Genomic DNA, 17,569 nt, shown 5'->3' with positions numbered 1-17,569 from the left:
TCCTCTCCTCCTCCTCCTCCTTCCCCACCGCAGCCTCTTCCGCCTCCGGCCCCTACGTTCGCGACATTTCCGGCCAACATCTCAGCCCTCGTCCTCCCTCGCTCTCCTCAATCTCACACTCCTTCCCGTACACTCCTTATCCCAGCTATCTCCGCCGTGCTCGCCGTCGCAACACTACTCGGCCTGTCTTTGTTTCTCTACGGACGGTGGCGAGGGCAAACCCGTCATTTTAAAGAAGAATCCAAGAGCTTAGCTTCTTCTTCTTCAGACATTACCAAATCCGAACAACAACAAACTCCTCAATGTCCCCAAACAAGAAACAACAACACAACTGAAAACAAACTCTCTGTAGCTCCTTCTACTTCCGATGTCCTCTACCTCGGCAACGTCGCTACTTCCTCCGGTTCTGTTTTCGTTAAACCGGCCTCACCTGAGATCTCTCCTCTCCCGCCATTACCTGCTCGTAGCTTCCTCCTGCAACACAACTCCGATAAAGAAGCAGAAGAAGAAGAAGACGATGACTTCTACTCGCCTCTGGCGTCTATAGCTGGTCAAGAACCACGAGACCGGAGAACTAATCCGTACAGCAACTGCTCTTGCTCTATCTCTTCACACTCAGATTCTCCGGCGATGTCACCGTCCGCTACGATTTCTCCGCCGATGAACTCTACCGCTCCACATTGGTCAACTAACCAAAACCCTCAGTCTTCGTCTTCACCGGAGAGAACCGTAAGGAACAATAAAAGATACGGTGGTGCGTCTCTGAGAATGTTTAGCCTCTGGAATCAAAATCTAGGGTTTCCAAGAATCTCCTCTGCTTCTACGTCACCAGAGAGAGGTATGATTAGAACTCCAGACGCATACGCTCGTTCTTCTATGTACTCTTCAGTCTCCACCACGCCGGATCGTTTTTTCCGGAAGGTTCTGGACTCTTCGCCGCCGAGATGGAACGATTTCAGTCGAAATGTTAAGTCTTTGTTCCTTTCTTCAACTTCTGCTTCACCAGCTAGAGATTTTTGTATCAACATCTCTGAATCTTCAAGAAGTTTGAAACCTTCTTGGGAAAATCCAGAGTTTGCTACAACTGAACAGAGCGACTCGGCTGCAGCTGTTTCTGTTACTATTCCTCCTCCACAACGGCCACCGCCGGCAATGCCGGAGCCTCCTCCTCTTGTGCCACCGTCACAGTCTTTTATGGTTCAGAAATCTGGAAAAAAGCTATCTTTCTCTGAGTTACCACAGAGTTGTTGGGAAGGAACAACAGAGCGACCAAAGCCAAAGCTGAAACCTTTGCCTTGGGACAGAGTCCGACCAAGTTCTCGCCGGACAACTACATGGGACCGTCTTCCGTATAACTCTTCAAATGCTAACTCAAAACAGAGAAGTCTTAGCTGTGATCTTCCGATGCTAAATCAAGAGAGCAAAGTTTTAGATCCAATAAAGAGTCAAAATGTTGCTACTCTTCTTACAATACTTAAGCTTACCACAAATGATGTCTGTCAGGCACTTCGAGATGGTAAAATCATCTGCTACAAAGCTAATTTGTTCTCTATTTTTTATTGCATCGAGTTGAATCTGACTTGTATTGTCTATCAGGTAACTATGAAGCACTTGGAGTTGAGCTTCTTGATAGTTTAGCAAGAGTGGTACCGAGCGAAGAAGAAGAGAAGAAGTTGAGTAGCTATAGTGATGATTCAGTGATCAAGCTTGCCCCATCAGAGAGGTTTCTCAAGGAATTGCTTAATGTGCCTTTCGTGTTCAAACGGGTTGATGCATTGCTCTTTGTTGTTAGTTTTGACTCCAAAGTCAAACACTTGAAAGGATCACTCCGCGTTATACAGGTATAAAACAAAGCTGAAGATAGTGAGTGTGAATGTTGTTGTAAACTTATGTCTCAAAAAACTATATGATTCTTTTGCAGGCTGCTTGTGAGGCACTGCGAAATAGCAGGATGTTAGTGAGACTTGTTGGAGCTGTCTTAGAGACAGGAATAAAGAGCGGTAATGCTCATGCCTTCAAACTTGAGGCGCTCCTCGAGCTTGTCGATATCAAATCTGTAGATGGAAGAACCAGTATCTTGCATTCTGTTGTACAGAACATCACAGAATCAGAAGGCATCAAAGGGCTAACCGTTGTGAGAAATCTGAGTTCAGTACTTGACGATGTCAAGAAATCTGCAGATTTGGACTACGGCGTTCTAAGAAGCGATGTGGCGAAGCTTTATCAAGGAGTTCAGAAAGTAAGTGAGGTTCTGCTACTGTGTGAGGAGACAGGACATAATCAAGAACAGCATTGGTGGAAATTCAAGGAGTCGATGACCCGTTTCTTGGAAACGGCTACTGAGGAGATTAAAAAGATAGAAAGAGAAGAAGGTTCCACACTCTTTGCAGTGAAAAAGATCACAGAGTATTTCCATGTTGATTCCGCAAAGGAAGAAGCTCAGCTATTGAAAGTATTCGTAATTGTGAGAGACTTCTTGAACATTCTAGATGGAGTATGCAAGAAAATGCAGGTGACTAGAGAAGAGAGTGCGCTGGCTTAGATTTCTTGTGTAATAAAGATACTATAATCTGTCCAAGACTAATGCATTGTGTTACCTCTTAGTTATGTAAGTATGTTTGTTTGAATCGTTGGAAGGTATGCTCGTATTTCAGGGAGAATACAACTTTTACAAACATAAAGTGGCTTGAACAAACAAATCATATAATTACACGATCTATCTAATTCAGTCACTCTAATACACTAATAGACCAGGTCCAGTCAGCTGATACATCCTCTAAATTCCATCAAGAACTTCATCAATCCCCTGGAGGATCTGAGAGGCTACATTCTTATCTTCTGCTACAATAGCAGTACACATCTCGGAGGTCTCTATCAGGCCACTGCTAGGATTTGCTATATGAATTATACTGTTTTCTAATCCATTCTCAGATGTGCTGTGTTCTATGGATCCTTTTATTCCCATTTTCAGTAACGCGCCCAAAAGTGGTTCCTGAGCCACTGTGCCCCAATACCTTAATGGCCGAGCCTTCCCTGAACTTTCTTCTTGCTCCAACCCTGTAACTAATCTGTGTTTCCCATCTTCCATCAGAAGCCCACCTTTTAATCTTGCAATACCAAAGTTTTCACGCTGTCTCAGTTTTCTCCAGCTCAATTTGGAGGCCAAGTCTGTCGTAATCTCTACGCTTGTATTGTCTGCAATTCTTGGCACATGCAGCGTCTCGTTCTCAGAGAAACTCAAGATTGAGTTTATCTTCATCCCACTAAGATCGATCCTCTGACTGACAGCATCAGGGACCTATTCATAAAATGGTATCAGATAGATGAATATAGACAGATGCACGATGGAAAGATTTCTAAACAAAGTGGAGGAGAGAATCGTTACCAAAACAATCTTTGGCTGCAAAACGGAAAGAAGTGTTGGGAGCTTTTGCAACCTGCAAGAAACTACCGCATTGAGTAATGGTTGACAAGCTAATTTCAAATCACACATTTGGCCTCTGGACTACATGATAACAAGCTCAACGTGTTAGTTATCATGATTTTTAAAAACTAATATTCTGAGAGATAGTGAGAAATTGCTGATAAGGCATATCATCAACGTATGCCCTTGCGCAGGAACCCATATGCTAATTCCTATTTTGTACAGGCACAACTCAGATTCCTTAATTTAAGAAGACAGAAAAAAAACAACTACGAAGCACCAGAATGAAATGTAGTTTTAATCATACAGCAAGGCAAACCTTACCTTATTCCAGAAAGAAATGAACATTGGAGAACTTTCATCGCTACTGGTCTAAAAGGGAGAAGTGCTAAACCTGAACTAATTCCATCCTGCAATACATTTCTAATCAGATAGATTGACTGAGATTCACACTGGATCATCTGATGGAGCTAGGAAAGAGAGAAAGATATAAAAACCTCAAGAACAAGCAATGATTTTGGATCTCCACGCCAACGCTGAAGAAGTTGGACTGAAGGGCCAAGCCGCAAACTACAGTGAGGAGCAAATACAATGCATGGCTCTTGCCAACTCGTTCTGTTCGTATAACTTAAAAAAATTAGTGAATGTTGTAACATACTTCTGGAAATGGAATCACCCCACCCCCAAGAATTAGGTTGCAGATTCCATGTGAGGTATTTTACTGATGTATCTGAACTAAGCAATAATTTAAGGTGAACAGATATGATATTTCCAATAATACTAGCATGGCATGTGTAATGTGTTTGCAAACTATGCACTCAGCAAAATAACTCATCAAGTAGTGAATACAGAGATAAAATTATGAACCCTTCTTACATTAAGTTGGGTGAATGAATGGCAGGAAACAAATGAATCTTCTTGTCTTTATTGAATTTAAGATGGTCAAACGATGGTTCTCCTAAAATTAACTGCGACATCAATCAAAATATTTAGTATTTGATCTATCTTTCAAAGAAATTATAACAGAACATATACCATTTGATTCATTTTCTCACATAAAAAATTCAGTGATTAACCAAGAAAATTGGCAGAAGTATACCTCCTCCTGTCGTTGGTCGCACAGCCACTCGGGTATGGTTTTTGTGTATGCCAATAGCTCTTCTGCCACAGAAGATATTACAAAGATTGGAACCTAAGCAAATCCAGACTAGAGTGATTTAGTCTGACAGAGATAAAGAATAATTTCAAGTAAATCACCTTTTTTTCTGTGCTTCATATCCTCAAGAAATTAAAACTATATACTAATAAGAAAGAGAAATCCAACCTTCAGAGACGAAGATTCAATATAATCTGACATTAGCTCTAGGAGCTGCAAAACTATCCCAACTCGAGTAATTGTTATCAAGGTTGAGCCACCAGCATCAGCAGATTCTGCAGCACATGAACAAACAAAAGCTAGTTTCTCCATCTCTTCTAAGCTGTCTTCTGTGTTTAGTAATGAAGCAGCCAAGTCCTCATCCTTATTGTCACTACTAAAAAGTGTAACAGTTAAGAAAGATCCTCGACTCTAAGTCCCAAACAAACATCCTAATAAAATGTAAGATAAAGTCATATGTGAGAGTTACCTGATTGTTGATAAATAATTATTATCCGTGTTGGGAGAAATACAACCATTCTCAGTCACTTCTGCAGACTGGAGGCATGAGAAATCTGAGTAAACCATCACATCGGTTCCTTTGAGACCATTGATATCAAAATTTCTCGCATGAAGTGAAACTAAGATGGAGTTTGACAGATAACTTAGACTTCCATTAGGTCCGTTGATCAACCAATTGCAAGCCCCAATATCTAGACCTGAACTTAGAGCCTTTATGATCAAGGTCCCATTATAACAAACTTCTTCTGCAAACTTTACAACTTGAACCTTCTTCATGCAACTCTCTATATCATCTAAACTGTGGAAAAGATTGGACATAAATTAAAGAAGAAATCAAAAACATGAAAACTTAAAGAGCTGGCAACTTAATAACGGGGCAACATATAGTTCGACAAGCCAATAATAATAGTTACCTGTACAGACGCATCCAACTCCCCAGATCATCACCACTCTCACCAAAGACAACTTTTTTAAGCAAGGCTGGTACCTCTTCACTATCTAAATCCTTTATCCATCCAGGATAACTGGAGTCCCCGGGTCCATAAAAACATCTGAATTCCTTATGCATCGAGACAAGATCTTCCATCATGAACTGTCCAATCTTGGCTGTTGCTTCAGTCATATATATCTGCATCTTATAATAACAACTCAGCACAATGCACACCCCAAACAAACCAAACCATTCAAAAAACTCAAAACTTTAAGACCTGAAAACGTTTACCTTAGCACAAAATCCAGGGTTTTGGGTTAGGAATGGCAATCCGAGCAACCCCATAGGGTTGGAGATGAGAACTACATCAATCAAAGAAGCCTCCCACAAATGCAAGGCCTTCACAGTTTTGTACCACGGTTCTGCGCACACCAAATCAGCAGGAGTTAGCTGTCTCTCCAGTTTCTGCTTCTTCTGAACTGGATCCTGAGCATCCAGAGACACATCAGATGATGGATATTCAGAAGCTTCAAAACCAACATCATATGGAACAGGTGAGAAGATTTTGATCGCCGAAAGATCCAAAGGGCAGTCAATCAAGATTCTGAAACCACATAAATTAAGCATATGACAAGGAGGATAGTGAAAGCCATCTCCTTTACTCAGACATGTCTGCAAAAAAACCCACAAAGCTTTCATATTTTACCCAACCCGACGTTTTCAACACCTCACACGATATATATAGACTTACATTAACTTATAATACATAAGGGAGTAAGAGAAACTAACCAATTCCATGGCGGTGTAAACGATAGTAGAATCAGTTCAAATTCAGAGCTTTTATATACAACGCAAGCTCAAAACAGCCCGAATCATGCGTATCATAGAAGATTTTCAGAAAAAAATATAAACTTGTTTAGAGAGGATAAAGTTGAGAGATGTACACGGAGGTTTATGCAAAGCGGCGACGGAGGTTGTCGAAGACGAAGCGGCGGTTTTAATTCGAAACTGGTTTAAATTTGATTCGGTTCGGTTCGGTTTAGTTCATGACTTCATTGAATTTTAAAGAAAGAAAAAAGGTCGGTTTAGGATCTCAGGTTCGGTTCAATGCGGTTTCATTGTTCTGATAGAAGTTGTTGAAATATAACCGGAGAGAGAGACGGAGAGCTTTTATATTTTGTTTGGTTCTCCGATGAATTCAGGTAGAGAGGTCAGCGATGGTAGACTCACCGTGGAAGGTTTCTCAGTAGCCGCTCGAGCTTTTGCCGATAAATGGAAAATTCATAACCAATCGTTCCCTCCATGGTCATGGGTTCCTCTGATCAATCGAACTCTACACCTTTCAAATCAGGTTAAAACAACGATCAACACTATTCTCCATAATTCAACCTTGTTTTCTTAAGATTCCTTCGTCTTTTTGTGGTTATTAGCAGGAGGAAGGTTACTTGTCGCTAGAGGAAATCCTCATTCTCAGCTCACTTGAGGTAATAAGACTGACAGCTCTTAACAGTGCTGCTGTTTTGATCTTCTTCTTTTCTTGTTTCTCAGTATTGATTATGTGAATAGGAAAGTCCAGAGGATGAATCTTTAAATGTAGCTACTGACTGCTTGGAAAAAGAAGAATCAGTTGATCACACAATCTTGGTACATTATTAACCTTTTAAGCAAATTTTCTCATTGTCAACATCTTTGAAGCAGAATTGTGGAATCACTGAGATTGGTCTTTGCTTGTTTCCTGCTAGGTTCAGAACCAAGAAAATGAAGCACATTACTATGATTTTCATATAGTTTACAGTTCATCATACAAGGTTCCTGTGTTATATTTTCGAGGATACTGCAGCGGTATGTCGCAATATATAACCTTCTTTGACCTTTTGTGGTTTGTTCTTTTATTTAGTTTGAAAATCATCTTTGTTGTCACTTAGGTGGACAACCTCTATCTTTGGATGTCATTAAAAAAGATCTGCCCTCATGCTCTGTTAGTCTTTTGCATGAATCTAAGTGGACTTTTATAACACAGGAGGTATCTATCCTCTCTAAAATCAATACTAACAATGTCCGTTTTATGTGTATTATTTGGTTATATGGTATTGAACAATCTCTATGCAACTATCAATCGCAGGAGCATCCATATTTGAACAGGCCATGGTTCAAGCTACATCCCTGTGGGACTGAGGATTGGATCAAGCTGCTTTCCCAAAGTAGCATCTCTACTGGATGTCAGATGCCAGTTGACTTGTACTTGGTTTCATGGTTCTCTGTTGTCGGGCAGGTGGTTGGTCTTAGGATCCCTCTTGAGATGCTGAATTAATAGCCATCTTCTGTTATCAGACTATAGGATGTAATTAGATGCCAACAGCAAAGACGCTCGTGACTCTGGTTTCCTCTGCTCTGTTGGTTTACATCTCTACTGCCATTTAGGCTTTCTGGTATTGATACTGATGAATCTATGAGTTGAAATGAGGAGTCTCTCAGGTTCCCAAGTCCATGGCTTTATTTTAATTAGCCAATGTAATTTTTGTCAATACCTTTCAATCTTGTCTTTTCTTTGTTTGTCTAGGAGAATGAAGAATAGAACATTAGATTAAGAGAATCTGATGATGAGCTTTTATGAACAGATATGAAGCTGTGTTGTTTAGTATTAAATTATTGTTTATTCTGCTAAAGGGGTTTGGTAAAAGTATAGATTTCTCTTACGCTTTGGATAAGATTATTGATGTTAGTGGAGAGATGGTTGGAATGTTCTTCCATCTCCTTTAAAGATCAAGCTGCTGTTGCAACGCAGCAGAAAGCTCCCTCTCTCGGCACAGCTCTGCACTCAGCTCCCTAATCTTTACATCTTTCTCGTCCTGAAAAGCTTCGTTTTATACAAAGGTTTCCAATATCAATACATTTCAGTTCAGAGGAAAACGGACAAAGCTTTATGCTCTTGGAAAGTCAAAAGATGAATGTCAAATGCATCTATAAAAGACAAAGTCATCAGATAACAAGAATCTGCTACAAACCACCAAATGATCTAAAGGAAAAGTGCGTAAACGTACTTTTGAATAAATTATTTTTTTCTTAGTTTTGTCAACTTTTTTATTTAAATGTATGGTTTTAAATGATACAGAATTTATAAGGAATATGATTTAAATCAAAATCAATCAAATTATCGAAATTTACCTAAAATTATCAAAACCATTGAAACAAAGAGTAAACAAAAAACAAAAAACTTTAGAAAAAGAGACGAAAAATCGAAATGTTAAAACTTAATTTCAGTTGACTCCGACGTGGAAAAAGGATGAGCTGGTTCGTACAAAAATAGGGAGAGAGAGAGAGAGAGAGAGTTCCGACAAGCTCACTTTTAGGACAATACATCTCTTTTTTCAAACTAAATCCCCCGACCAAAAGCAAACTCATCGCTTAATCAGATTCCCTCATGGAAGAGTAAGCTTAACCCTGTCTCTCTTCTCTCTCCCTAAACTCAATCTACCTTTCTTAGAACATTTTCTTTATAAATAAAATATTCGTTTTCCGACCAGATCTGAGCCGAAAGATAACTACATGACCGGCGTTGAGAACGGCGTGAGAATGACGTCGCCGACGACTTCTTCAACATCCTCTGTCGCCACCACAAGTGTCCACGTAAGCGCTCTTGACGGACTCGTGAACGTGAACTCTCTTTTCACCATCGCCGTCTTCGTAGGTCTTTCCATAGCGACTCCAGGTCAACACAGCCTCGAACAACGATCCAGCTGCGATGCAAGTGCTGATGTGGCCAAGAAGCTGCTGGTCTTCGAAGTCGTCTCCTTCAGCTTCTTCCTCTTCTCCTCTTTGGTAGCTCAAGGTCTCAAACTTGCCTTAAACCTCCTCAACAGCAAAGACGTCGATGAGATTTTCAGAGCTCACATTAACATAAAGGTTTTGAGATGGGGAATGATGGCTTCTGCTGTCGGATCTGTCATGGGCTGTCTGTTCTTGATGCTGTCTATGGTTAATGTGATTCAGATCCGTCTTGGGTTGCTCTCTTGCGGCAGTCAATCCGCGGTTCAAGCGGTTACAACGCTCGTTACTCTGGTTTCCTCTGCTCTGTTGGTTTACATCTCTACTGCCATGTACGCTTTCTGGCAATGATTTCTGGCAATGTAATTTTTAACAATGCCCTTTCAATCTTGTCTTTTCTTTGCTTGTTTCGGAGAATGAAGAATTGAACATTAGATTAAGCGAATTTGATGATGAACTTATATGAACAGAAATGAAGCTGTGTTGTTTACAGTTTGGTGAAAGTATTGGACTCGATTTCTCTTACACGTTGGATAACATTGTTGATGTTAGTGGAGAGATGGTTGGAATGTTCTTCCATCTCCTTTAAGACCATATCAAGCTGCTGTTGCAACGCAGCACAACGTTTTCTCTCTCGGCTTAGCTCTGCACTCAGCTCCCTAATCTTTGCATCTTTCTCGTCCTGAAAAGTCCATTTGTACAAGATTTCAAGATCAATACATTTAGTTCAGAGTAAAACGGACAGAGCTTTTAACTCTTGGTAAGTCAAAGATCAATGTCAATGCTGCTCAAACACATTCTAAAAAGCCAACAGCATCACATAACAAGAATCTGCAATAGTTATGCTTAGGTAACAAACAACCAAAAAGAACGTAACTCAATAAGAAAGACTAAAGGAAAAGTGAGTAAACATACCGGTGTTTGAGAGAGGTGGGGATTCCGGCGAACATTAGGTGAGAGAGGCAAGAGAGGATGGTTATGTTCTTTCACAAATTTAGTGACAAGCCATTCTCCAGATTTCTCTCTTTTCACAACAATCAAAGCCTTACACCCTTCTCTTGTTATAGCTCGAGGTTTCCTGTTCTCGCTTCTACGAGGTCTCGATCTACGGAATCCTTCTTTATTACACACGAGTCTGCGCCACACCACGGTCCCATCTCTCATTGACCGCCTGAAAGCATCCACTCGCATAACGAAACCCATGACTGTGGCATAATTGTCATAAAAAGACTTTGCAGATTCTTCTGATTCGAACTCCATACCAATGAAAGGCTCCACCATTGGAGAAGCTTCATTACTGACTATATCCTTTCCATCTGAATTCTCAATCATCTCTACATCCTCTTCGGGTAAAGAGTTCTCTTCCACTTGCACACAACAACACACAAACATTTCAATACAAGAAAAAAATATGCAAAGCTATGAAACAGAACCATACCATAAGCTCTCAACTCTCAACCAAATGCCCAACCAAACCCTAGAAAACGCTTATAAACCTACCCGCTCTCTCAAACCAACTCACACAATAGCTCTGATCTGCTACAATCAGTCCTAAGCTAGATATATAATGGACCTAAGAGTCGAGTAGATGAACTTCTCTTCAAAGCTTATCAAAACAAACAATGGCTTGAAGATAAGCATGTCCTTAAAAAGTGAAAACAGAAACCCTAATATATGCATATATAAACCCTAATAGAAAAGGCAGAGAGTAGCAATTTCATCAATCTTTACTCAAAAGTCTTAAATTGTGAACTTAACCAAAGTGGGTTCATAGCAGAAGGAAAAAGAGCAAAATCAAGCAGACTAATCCATACAGATGGCGAAATTGAGAAGTTAGATTACATAATTTTGATACACAGAAGGAAACATAGCCAAAAGGGAGCCAAAGCCCCACAAAATCATCGAAACAGAGAGGGGGATTAAAATTCAAATTGAAGCACTCACTTAGATGGAAGATTAGAAAACTCCAAATCTGTGAAGTGAAGTGACGATCTCCGAAACTGAAGTTAAGTGACTGGGGGAAGCGGTGGGGAGGAAGACGACAAGAGACAAAACGAAGATCTCGTCTTTAGTTTTGTCCGGTGACGATGACTTACTTTACTTACTTTGGTTTTGACTTCTTCCACATTCCGGGTCTCACCCTTTGGGTTACGAAAACTGATAAACGACACGTAGTTTGTAAGCAAAAAAAAAAACAAAAACATCATGTAGTTTATAGTTATTTTCTTTTACTTTTTACCAAGAATTTCTTTTTTGCAATGTTCTTCTTTTTACTTTTTACCGCTATAAGGAAATAAGGATTTAAAAATAGGTTTGTGTGACAATTGACATGAGCTTTATCACCGAGGTACTAGTGATCATTGTGAAGCGCACCAAACTCCAAATATTAAAAGAATAATTCTCAATAAACAATTTGAAATTTATCAAAACAAATGCGGATTTAAGTGATCCGTGTATTCATTCTTCACATGGTTATGTTTCAAAATCCCAAAACTGGAAACTTTTTTTTATCAACAACGTTAATATATATGAGCATTCAAAACAAAGCTCACAAAGTTTGTTGAGATTTTTTTTCTTTTGCAAATCCATTAATCGATTTCGTGGCTTTGCCCTACTAATCATTCCGAAGAAAAAAACCAATGATTTTTGGTCTCAGACCCGAACCCGAAAAAATGGTTTTTTATTTTATTTTTACAAGTCTGATCCTAAGGCGGCAAATCCACCACCTTTCATCATCTGTTTAAACTCTTTGAAGTTCACCATCCCATCTCCATCAACGTCAACTTTGCTTATCATCCTCTTGCAATCCTCTAGGGTTCTTCCTTGCTTGAGCCCCAAGGAAGCTAACACAGATTTTAGCTCTTCCACCGTGATGAACCCGTCCCTGTTCTGATCGAACACATTGAAAGCTTCTATCATGTCTTCCTCCTCGTCTCTCTCCTCCATTATCGTCTGGTACAACCCTCCAAACTCTTCGATATCCACGTACCCGTCACCGTTGAGATCAATCTTCTCGATCATCTGCACCAAGTCTTTGTCAGGGATGTAGATTCCTAGATTCTCCAATGAATCATTCAGCTCTTGCTTCGTGATTTTGCCGTCACCGTTCCTGTCGAACATTTGGAATATCCGGCAAAGCTCTGCTTGATCCATTTCTTCTTGATTGGAGTATATAATATATTTATGAGGTTTTTGAAACAGCAGAATGAATGAGAACAAAACTAGGATATAGGTTTATAGAGAAGAAGAAAATTAGGGCAGGAGAAGAGAAGAAGGACTGGTTCTTAAAGGAAAGGAGTGGTTGCCATTTTAGAAAACTAATTACAACTGTGATCGTGGTCTGCACCAGTTTTCTGTTGAACTGGTCTTAAAATAGGTTTATGTCTTTCAAGAATACACAAAAACGTAAGTCTATCTATAGAGATACACACGGAATCTACACATTTATCTCATATTTCCTCATCTTCATCAAATAGTTGTTTTCCGTTAGGATAGTTATTTCAGGTTTTATCTTTTAAGTTTCACATTCACAATTTGTGGTTAGGATAGTGAAACATAATTTTGTCCAATTCTTATCACTTTGCATATGTTTTTTTACTTTCTTTTCAAATTTTGATATTATCTATCTTAGATGTAACATTTATTGGAGGTGGATAATGTTCCATACACCTTTTTTTGTCAATTTGAACATCGTGATGTACTGATGTTTCGAAAATAGAAGAGACAACTTGAACAGTGATAAAATAAATAAAAAGAGATTGCGTTTTATACTAGTCAAGGTCTTAATCACTTCTTCACAGATTGATGGTCTAACACTCTTTTACCTACTACAAGACTTCACAAACAAAGATTTTAATTATGGTATATTGTATTGACCTTATAACATTTATTTAGAAGTACATCTGAGCATTCGATTCTTCAGTTTGCTTTGGTTTCGGATTTTGGGAAAACGCATACGAATTAGAAAATTAATCGCAAGGCATCTAATCTGCGTTTTGGAACACCCGTATAAAATAACATCTAACCAGTGTATCCTCAATGGTACTATTGATTCACTCTTCCACACTAAACCCGAACAAGAATATACATTCTACAAACAGAGCTTGCAAGGCTCGAATCAAATCTACCAAACCAATGGTATGAAGATGCCAGAGTCAGTCTACCCTATTCCTATCCTTAGAAGCAGAATCTATGATTAACAAGCTAAAGAGTCCATATAATGTTATCTCAGCCTCACCAATGATACAGAAATAGTTATGAGAATGGTCCATCAATGCTTCTAACTAAAGCCACCTTCGACAACTAAACCCGTATAGAAAAGATGGCCTTTTGCAATAAGAATCTCATTCCTGTTCTCCGAAAGCACATCAATGTATATGCTCTTTATCTTTCTCTATGCCTAAAGCTCTTGGCAAATTGAGCTAGAGAGACCAACACAAAGTAATCACAATTCGACATAATGTGTTCACTCCTTCATATACAACACCATAGTCTCTAATCTCTCATATGTTCGCTAGACTCTAAAACGGTTAAGAAGCAATAGAGCAAGATCACTTTAGAGAGCAAGAACTGAAATCAAGAAAGCAACAACATTCAATTTGCAAAGCAGCAACCCATACTAAAAGCAGGGATGATCGTTTAAACAAACAAGTTCTTTACCACATTACAAAAATTTCAAATAAGGAAAGCAAGATTACAGATTCAAATGAAGTTATCTGCAGAGTACCAACGCGAATTTATTAGCCAATTTGAGAACGAAACCACCAACGACACTTATGAGAGACTTAAGAGCAAAAACTTACGGAATATCCCAAGGCTTAGCTTCAGGGACAGCGACGACCATACCTTGAAGCTCCTGGGTTAACACAACTTGGCAACCAAGACGAGAGTGTTTGTTCAAAACACGGGATCTCGAGCTACGCTTCAGCACATACTCCTCGTCGTAGGAACGCGGAGGGAGCTTCTCGAGCCATTCCTCAGCGATCTGAACCTCGCATTCAGCAGAGCAAGCCTCGATGTCGTCTAATCGATGCGACGCCGGATCGATCAGACCAGTGTGAGTGAGCGCACGGAGGAGAGTCTGGCCAGAGAGACCAATGATATCTTTCTTGTAACCATCTGGATCGATCGCAGAAAGCTTGACGATTCGGTCTGAGACTTTCTTAGATCCCGATGACGGAGAAGGAGCAGATGTTGCGGAGGTGCGGACGGTTAGGGATCTGACGAATGGAGAGAGGCGGTTGATTTGAGAGGAGAGTTTCTGGAGAGTCGTCGCCATCGTCGTTCCCCAATTTTTGGTCGGAGAGTTTTGTGTGTTAAGGTAGCTTTCGATTACGATACCGGAAACCGGAAAAGTCGTGTGTGGGGTGAACGCTAATTTGTAGTGGGCTTCTTTATAAGCCCAAACATTGTTACAAGCCCAATAATTCAAGGGAAATAAAATGAAATTGGACCACTCGGTCGAACCCGGTTCAAGTTGCGTAACTTATCTCAACAATGACCACGTGATACTTTGCATTTTATCGTTAACTATAAATTGAAGAACGGTTGAACACGAAATGGTTTTCTAGTGTAGAGTGCAACCAATTCAAACAACCTATCTCTAACAACTGTATATATCACAAAAGAAACGTGCAATACGGTCATATCCGCCATTAATCATTGGCGAATTAATAAGAAGAATGGTCATTCAGTCAGCATAGTACATATGTCCATGAGTTGAAAGAAACCACCTTTTTAGGACGATGAGTCAATAGCCTTGAGAAATAAAGATTGATTTCACAATGTGTTTATATTGATGATGAGGCATTCAAGACACAAAAGCTCTATTTTAGTAAGGAGTATTACTATTTACATTCAGATAGCCGCATCTCCGGCCAGATCCACTCTGTTTCCCATGTTGATACGGTCCGGTCCGGTCCGATCCACCTACCTACTTATTCCAATAACGCGTTTTAGAAATTATAGAACCAAGGCGTTAAAACGAAAACTACCTTAAAAAAAATAGGGTGGTTACAAGGCACGTGGCAATCATTCAGTGGTTAGTTCCATGTATGGAATGAGAAGCAGAAGATTACTGCACCCATTCCAAAATTCCGCCTTCAATAATTTTGATAAAAATTTACGATCCACTCTGTTTCAAGCTGTCACCAGAAATGTCGTCTTCTTCTTCTTCTTCTTCTTCTTCTTCTTCTTCATTGCTTAAACCCATTTATTCAATTTCCTATTAACGAGCCTTGCGCGAGAGATAGAGAGAGAGAGATCTGAATTCGGCGTTGGGACAAAGGCGGCTGATCAAATGATTCGTATTGTTCAAATCGCGTTTCTTCTTCTTTGTCTCGTTCTCGCCGTCGCCGGGATCTCGATCTCTACGGCGATCTCAGAGAAAGAGACTATATACGATATCCTCCAGGCGAATGGTTTGCCGCAGGGGATATTCCCGAAAGGAGTCAGGGAACACAACTACGACGCCGCAACGGGACGCTTCTCGGTTTCTTTGGATCATTCGTGCGACGCTAAATACGAGTCTGAGCTGCATTACGACGCCAATATCAACGGGACGATTGGTTCGTCTCAAATCTCGGATTTATTGGGAATCTCGGCGCAGGAGCTTTTCTTGTGGTTTCCTGTTAAAGGAATCCGAGTCGACGTCCCGAGCTCTGGTCTTATTTACTTTGACGTTGGTGTCGTTCGCAAGCAGTACTCTTTGTCTTTGTTTGAGACACCTAGAGATTGTGTTGCTGTTAACAAGGTATGGACAAATCATGAGACTTTTATGTTTTCGGATTGAATCATATGTTATTGCTTGAATTGAGATCATTCGAATTTGCTTAGTTGTGTGTTTAGTGGTTAGGGTGAATAAAGACAATGATATCGTCTTCAAAGGAGAATCCTTTTTTTGAAAAAGTTTGTTTGGCTTATCTCATTCATCCTAATCTGAAGCTTTTGAGATTCTCTTTTCCAGAGTCATTTTCTCCCATTCTTGACTTGGTTGCGAGTTTTTTTTATTGGTCAGTCAAACTGTTGGACATGTGAATCTGAGAGTTATCATTACAATTATGAATGGTTCCTTTTTTTAAGTGTCACTTCTCTCCATTCTTGCAAACTGGTTGAGTTTTATGATCGGTGAAGGTTTTGGAAAGGGTGTTATATAATGGATAGAATGAGCTAATGTGTTGTGCTTAATGGGTTTTTTTATGCAGGTTCAGTCACTTATGTTGCCATTGTATCAAGTAGATCAAAATCTTGGGAGAAACGTTATTTAGCACAAGTATGAGGAATTTGTTGTTATACCAAATACCAGAGAGAGAAAAGGAAGATTAGATGATGCTCTCATCAAATTCTTGAAGATACTTACAACAACTGTTTTTGGTCTCAAATCTTAGGCAAAATTTCTTTCATTCTTTCCCTCCCCATTCCCAGTTTTGTTTTTCTGTGTTTCATTCTTAGATTGCACCGGGGACTGAAACCAGAGGAGAGAATCCTGTGGTTTTTGAAAAGATGCTCAAAGAGATGGCCTCAGATTTAGTTCAAGTGATGATTACTTGTGAGGTGATGAATGAATGGTTTTGGTTTGTGTTGTATTTTTGTGTCATGTGTCTCTAAACAAAAATATAATAAAAATCCTTATATATTTATTTAGCCAAATTCAATGTCATAGAAAATTGAAAATTGGCGATTTGCAATCATTTCCTTTTCACCGCCGGATATCTGGCCTGCTTTATTTTTGGTAAAATGAAATCTAAGTTTTACAGTCAAATCAATCAACCAACTGTGGGCAATTATAGGATTTCGTCGTCATTCTAAAAGACCTGGCCTGAAGTGGAAGTCTGTCTCCAGTTGGCTTCGGAAGTCGCTGTCCTAAAGATTTCAGTAGATCAATGAAACAGTAATGCCAAAATATGGCCACTCAGGAGAGTCTTTCAAACTTTGTCCAAGTGCTTAAATATTAAAAGACTGGTACTTGGTTTTTAAGATTGTGAGATTTTTTTTTTTTTAGTTTTTTCTTTTCGTCTTCTAGTGCATGGTTACACACATTACATATTCTCGAACCTAGTCAGACAGGTAAGAATAACATGGATGAACTAAAGCCACCAGACCATTAACTCCAGTCTCGATGAGACATGACTTGATATGTTAAAAGATAAAACGAGACTAGAGTGATCTATTTTATTAAATTTTCCGGATCCAGATATTCTACTAATTGCATAGAAACTGTGACCCTACAAACAATATGCCTAAGTTCCACGATCTATCTAATCAAACTCATGCAATCATTCTCGTTATTCGCCTA

At 39.6% G+C, this 17,569-nt stretch overlaps 8 protein-coding genes across 13 annotated transcripts in view; 4 read left to right on the top strand and 4 right to left on the bottom strand.

Moving 5' to 3' along the window:
• The window catches only part of LOC104744942 (formin-like protein 10), a 4,168-nt gene extending 1,541 nt beyond the window's left edge, over positions 1-2,627 (top strand). Inside the window, exons 2-4 of one of the 2 annotated variants that reach the window (XM_010466077.2) lie at positions 1-1,516; positions 1,597-1,841; positions 1,922-2,627. In XM_010466077.2, coding sequence (XP_010464379.1) covers positions 1-1,516; positions 1,597-1,841; positions 1,922-2,542 — 2,382 coding nt within the window. In that variant the 3' untranslated portion in view covers positions 2,543-2,627. The remainder of the gene's footprint in view (positions 1,517-1,596; positions 1,842-1,921) is intronic. The other variant, XM_010466080.2, reaches the window with a different exon arrangement.
• LOC104744943 (integrator complex subunit 9-like) lies at positions 2,628-6,309 on the bottom strand. 2 transcript variants are annotated; one of them, XM_010466081.2, is made up of 11 exons: positions 6,301-6,309; positions 5,803-6,183; positions 5,495-5,709; positions 5,050-5,379; positions 4,749-4,956; positions 4,524-4,616; positions 4,301-4,392; positions 3,922-4,039; positions 3,749-3,834; positions 3,386-3,437; positions 2,628-3,298 (listed from the first exon to the last, which is right to left on the bottom strand). In XM_010466081.2, exons 1-11 carry the CDS (start codon positions 6,307-6,309, stop codon positions 2,777-2,779), a joined length of 2,106 nt encoding a protein of 701 aa, XP_010464383.1. In that variant the 3' UTR covers positions 2,628-2,776. The 2 variants fall into 2 exon arrangements, with proteins under 2 accessions (XP_010464383.1, XP_010464384.1); XM_010466082.2 differs by having other exon boundaries at positions 2,777-3,298; positions 4,749-4,953.
• Positions 6,674-8,132, top strand: LOC104744940 (ubiquitin-like-conjugating enzyme ATG10). Of its 4 annotated transcripts, none has more exons than XM_010466074.2 (6): positions 6,674-6,862; positions 6,945-6,995; positions 7,078-7,155; positions 7,254-7,353; positions 7,437-7,534; positions 7,634-8,132. In XM_010466074.2, the coding sequence occupies exons 1-6, from the start codon at positions 6,704-6,706 to the stop codon at positions 7,820-7,822; spliced, it is 675 nt and encodes a 224-aa protein (XP_010464376.1). In that variant the 5' UTR covers positions 6,674-6,703; the 3' UTR covers positions 7,823-8,132. The 4 variants fall into 4 exon arrangements, with proteins under 4 accessions (XP_010464376.1, XP_010464378.1, XP_010464377.1 ...); XM_010466076.2 differs by having other exon boundaries at positions 6,942-6,995; positions 7,260-7,353; XM_010466075.2 differs by having other exon boundaries at positions 6,942-6,995; positions 7,637-8,132.
• Positions 8,778-9,768, top strand: LOC104744938. The gene is made up of 2 exons (XM_010466071.1): positions 8,778-8,940; positions 9,036-9,768. Exons 1-2 carry the CDS (start codon positions 8,933-8,935, stop codon positions 9,625-9,627), a joined length of 600 nt encoding a protein of 199 aa, XP_010464373.1. The 5' UTR covers positions 8,778-8,932; the 3' UTR covers positions 9,628-9,768.
• Positions 9,713-11,372, bottom strand: LOC104744939 (protein FAR1-RELATED SEQUENCE 7-like). The gene is made up of 3 exons (XM_010466072.1): positions 11,221-11,372; positions 10,192-10,643; positions 9,713-9,958 (listed from the first exon to the last, which is right to left on the bottom strand). Coding segments are annotated over exons 1-3 (648 nt in total). The 5' UTR covers positions 11,222-11,372; the 3' UTR covers positions 9,713-9,763.
• Positions 11,733-12,602, bottom strand: LOC104744937 (calmodulin-like protein 3). Its single transcript, XM_010466070.2, has one exon. It carries the CDS (start codon positions 12,427-12,429, stop codon positions 11,968-11,970), a length of 462 nt encoding a protein of 153 aa, XP_010464372.1. The 5' UTR covers positions 12,430-12,602; the 3' UTR covers positions 11,733-11,967.
• Positions 13,847-14,622, bottom strand: LOC104744936 (2Fe-2S ferredoxin-like). The gene has a single exon (XM_010466069.2). The coding sequence runs from the start codon at positions 14,552-14,554 to the stop codon at positions 14,075-14,077; it is 480 nt and encodes a 159-aa protein (XP_010464371.1). The 5' UTR covers positions 14,555-14,622; the 3' UTR covers positions 13,847-14,074.
• On the top strand, positions 15,406-16,923 carry LOC104744935. Its single transcript, XM_010466068.2, has 2 exons — positions 15,406-16,027; positions 16,479-16,923. Exons 1-2 carry the CDS (start codon positions 15,575-15,577, stop codon positions 16,539-16,541), a joined length of 516 nt encoding a protein of 171 aa, XP_010464370.1. The 5' UTR covers positions 15,406-15,574; the 3' UTR covers positions 16,542-16,923.

The sequence above is a fragment of the Camelina sativa genome, chromosome 15 (assembly GCF_000633955.1).
Source record: "Camelina sativa cultivar DH55 chromosome 15, Cs, whole genome shotgun sequence".
NCBI lineage: Eukaryota > Viridiplantae > Streptophyta > Magnoliopsida > Brassicales > Brassicaceae > Camelina > Camelina sativa.
This window is presented reverse-complemented; position numbering and strand designations above follow the sequence as displayed.

Coding starts and splice junctions, on each gene's coding strand:
- LOC104744936 (XM_010466069.2), bottom strand. CDS start 14,554: ATGGCGACGACTCTCCAGAAACTCTCCTCTCAAATCAACCGCCTCTCT.
- LOC104744939 (XM_010466072.1), bottom strand. Junction 9,959..10,191: donor CCCACCTCTCTCAAACACCG/GTATGTTTACTC, acceptor TGGACTTTTCAG/GACGAGAAAGATGCAAAGAT.
- LOC104744935 (XM_010466068.2), top strand. CDS start 15,575: ATGATTCGTATTGTTCAAATCGCGTTTCTTCTTCTTTGTCTCGTTCTC. Junction 16,028..16,478: donor ATTGTGTTGCTGTTAACAAG/GTATGGACAAAT, acceptor TTTTTTATGCAG/GTTCAGTCACTTATGTTGCC.
- LOC104744937 (XM_010466070.2), bottom strand. CDS start 12,429: ATGGATCAAGCAGAGCTTTGCCGGATATTCCAAATGTTCGACAGGAAC.
- LOC104744943 (XM_010466081.2), bottom strand. Junction 5,380..5,494: donor AGTTGGATGCGTCTGTACAG/GTAACTATTATT, acceptor TCTTTTCCACAG/TTTAGATGATATAGAGAGTT. Junction 3,438..3,748: donor TCATTTCTTTCTGGAATAAG/GTAAGGTTTGCC, acceptor AGTTTCTTGCAG/GTTGCAAAAGCTCCCAACAC.
- LOC104744940 (XM_010466073.2), top strand. CDS start 6,704: ATGAATTCAGGTAGAGAGGTCAGCGATGGTAGACTCACCGTGGAAGGT. Junction 6,996..7,077: donor TCATTCTCAGCTCACTTGAG/GTAATAAGACTG, acceptor TTATGTGAATAG/GAAAGTCCAGAGGATGAATC. Junction 7,354..7,436: donor TTTTCGAGGATACTGCAGCG/GTATGTCGCAAT, acceptor GTTGTCACTTAG/GTGGACAACCTCTATCTTTG.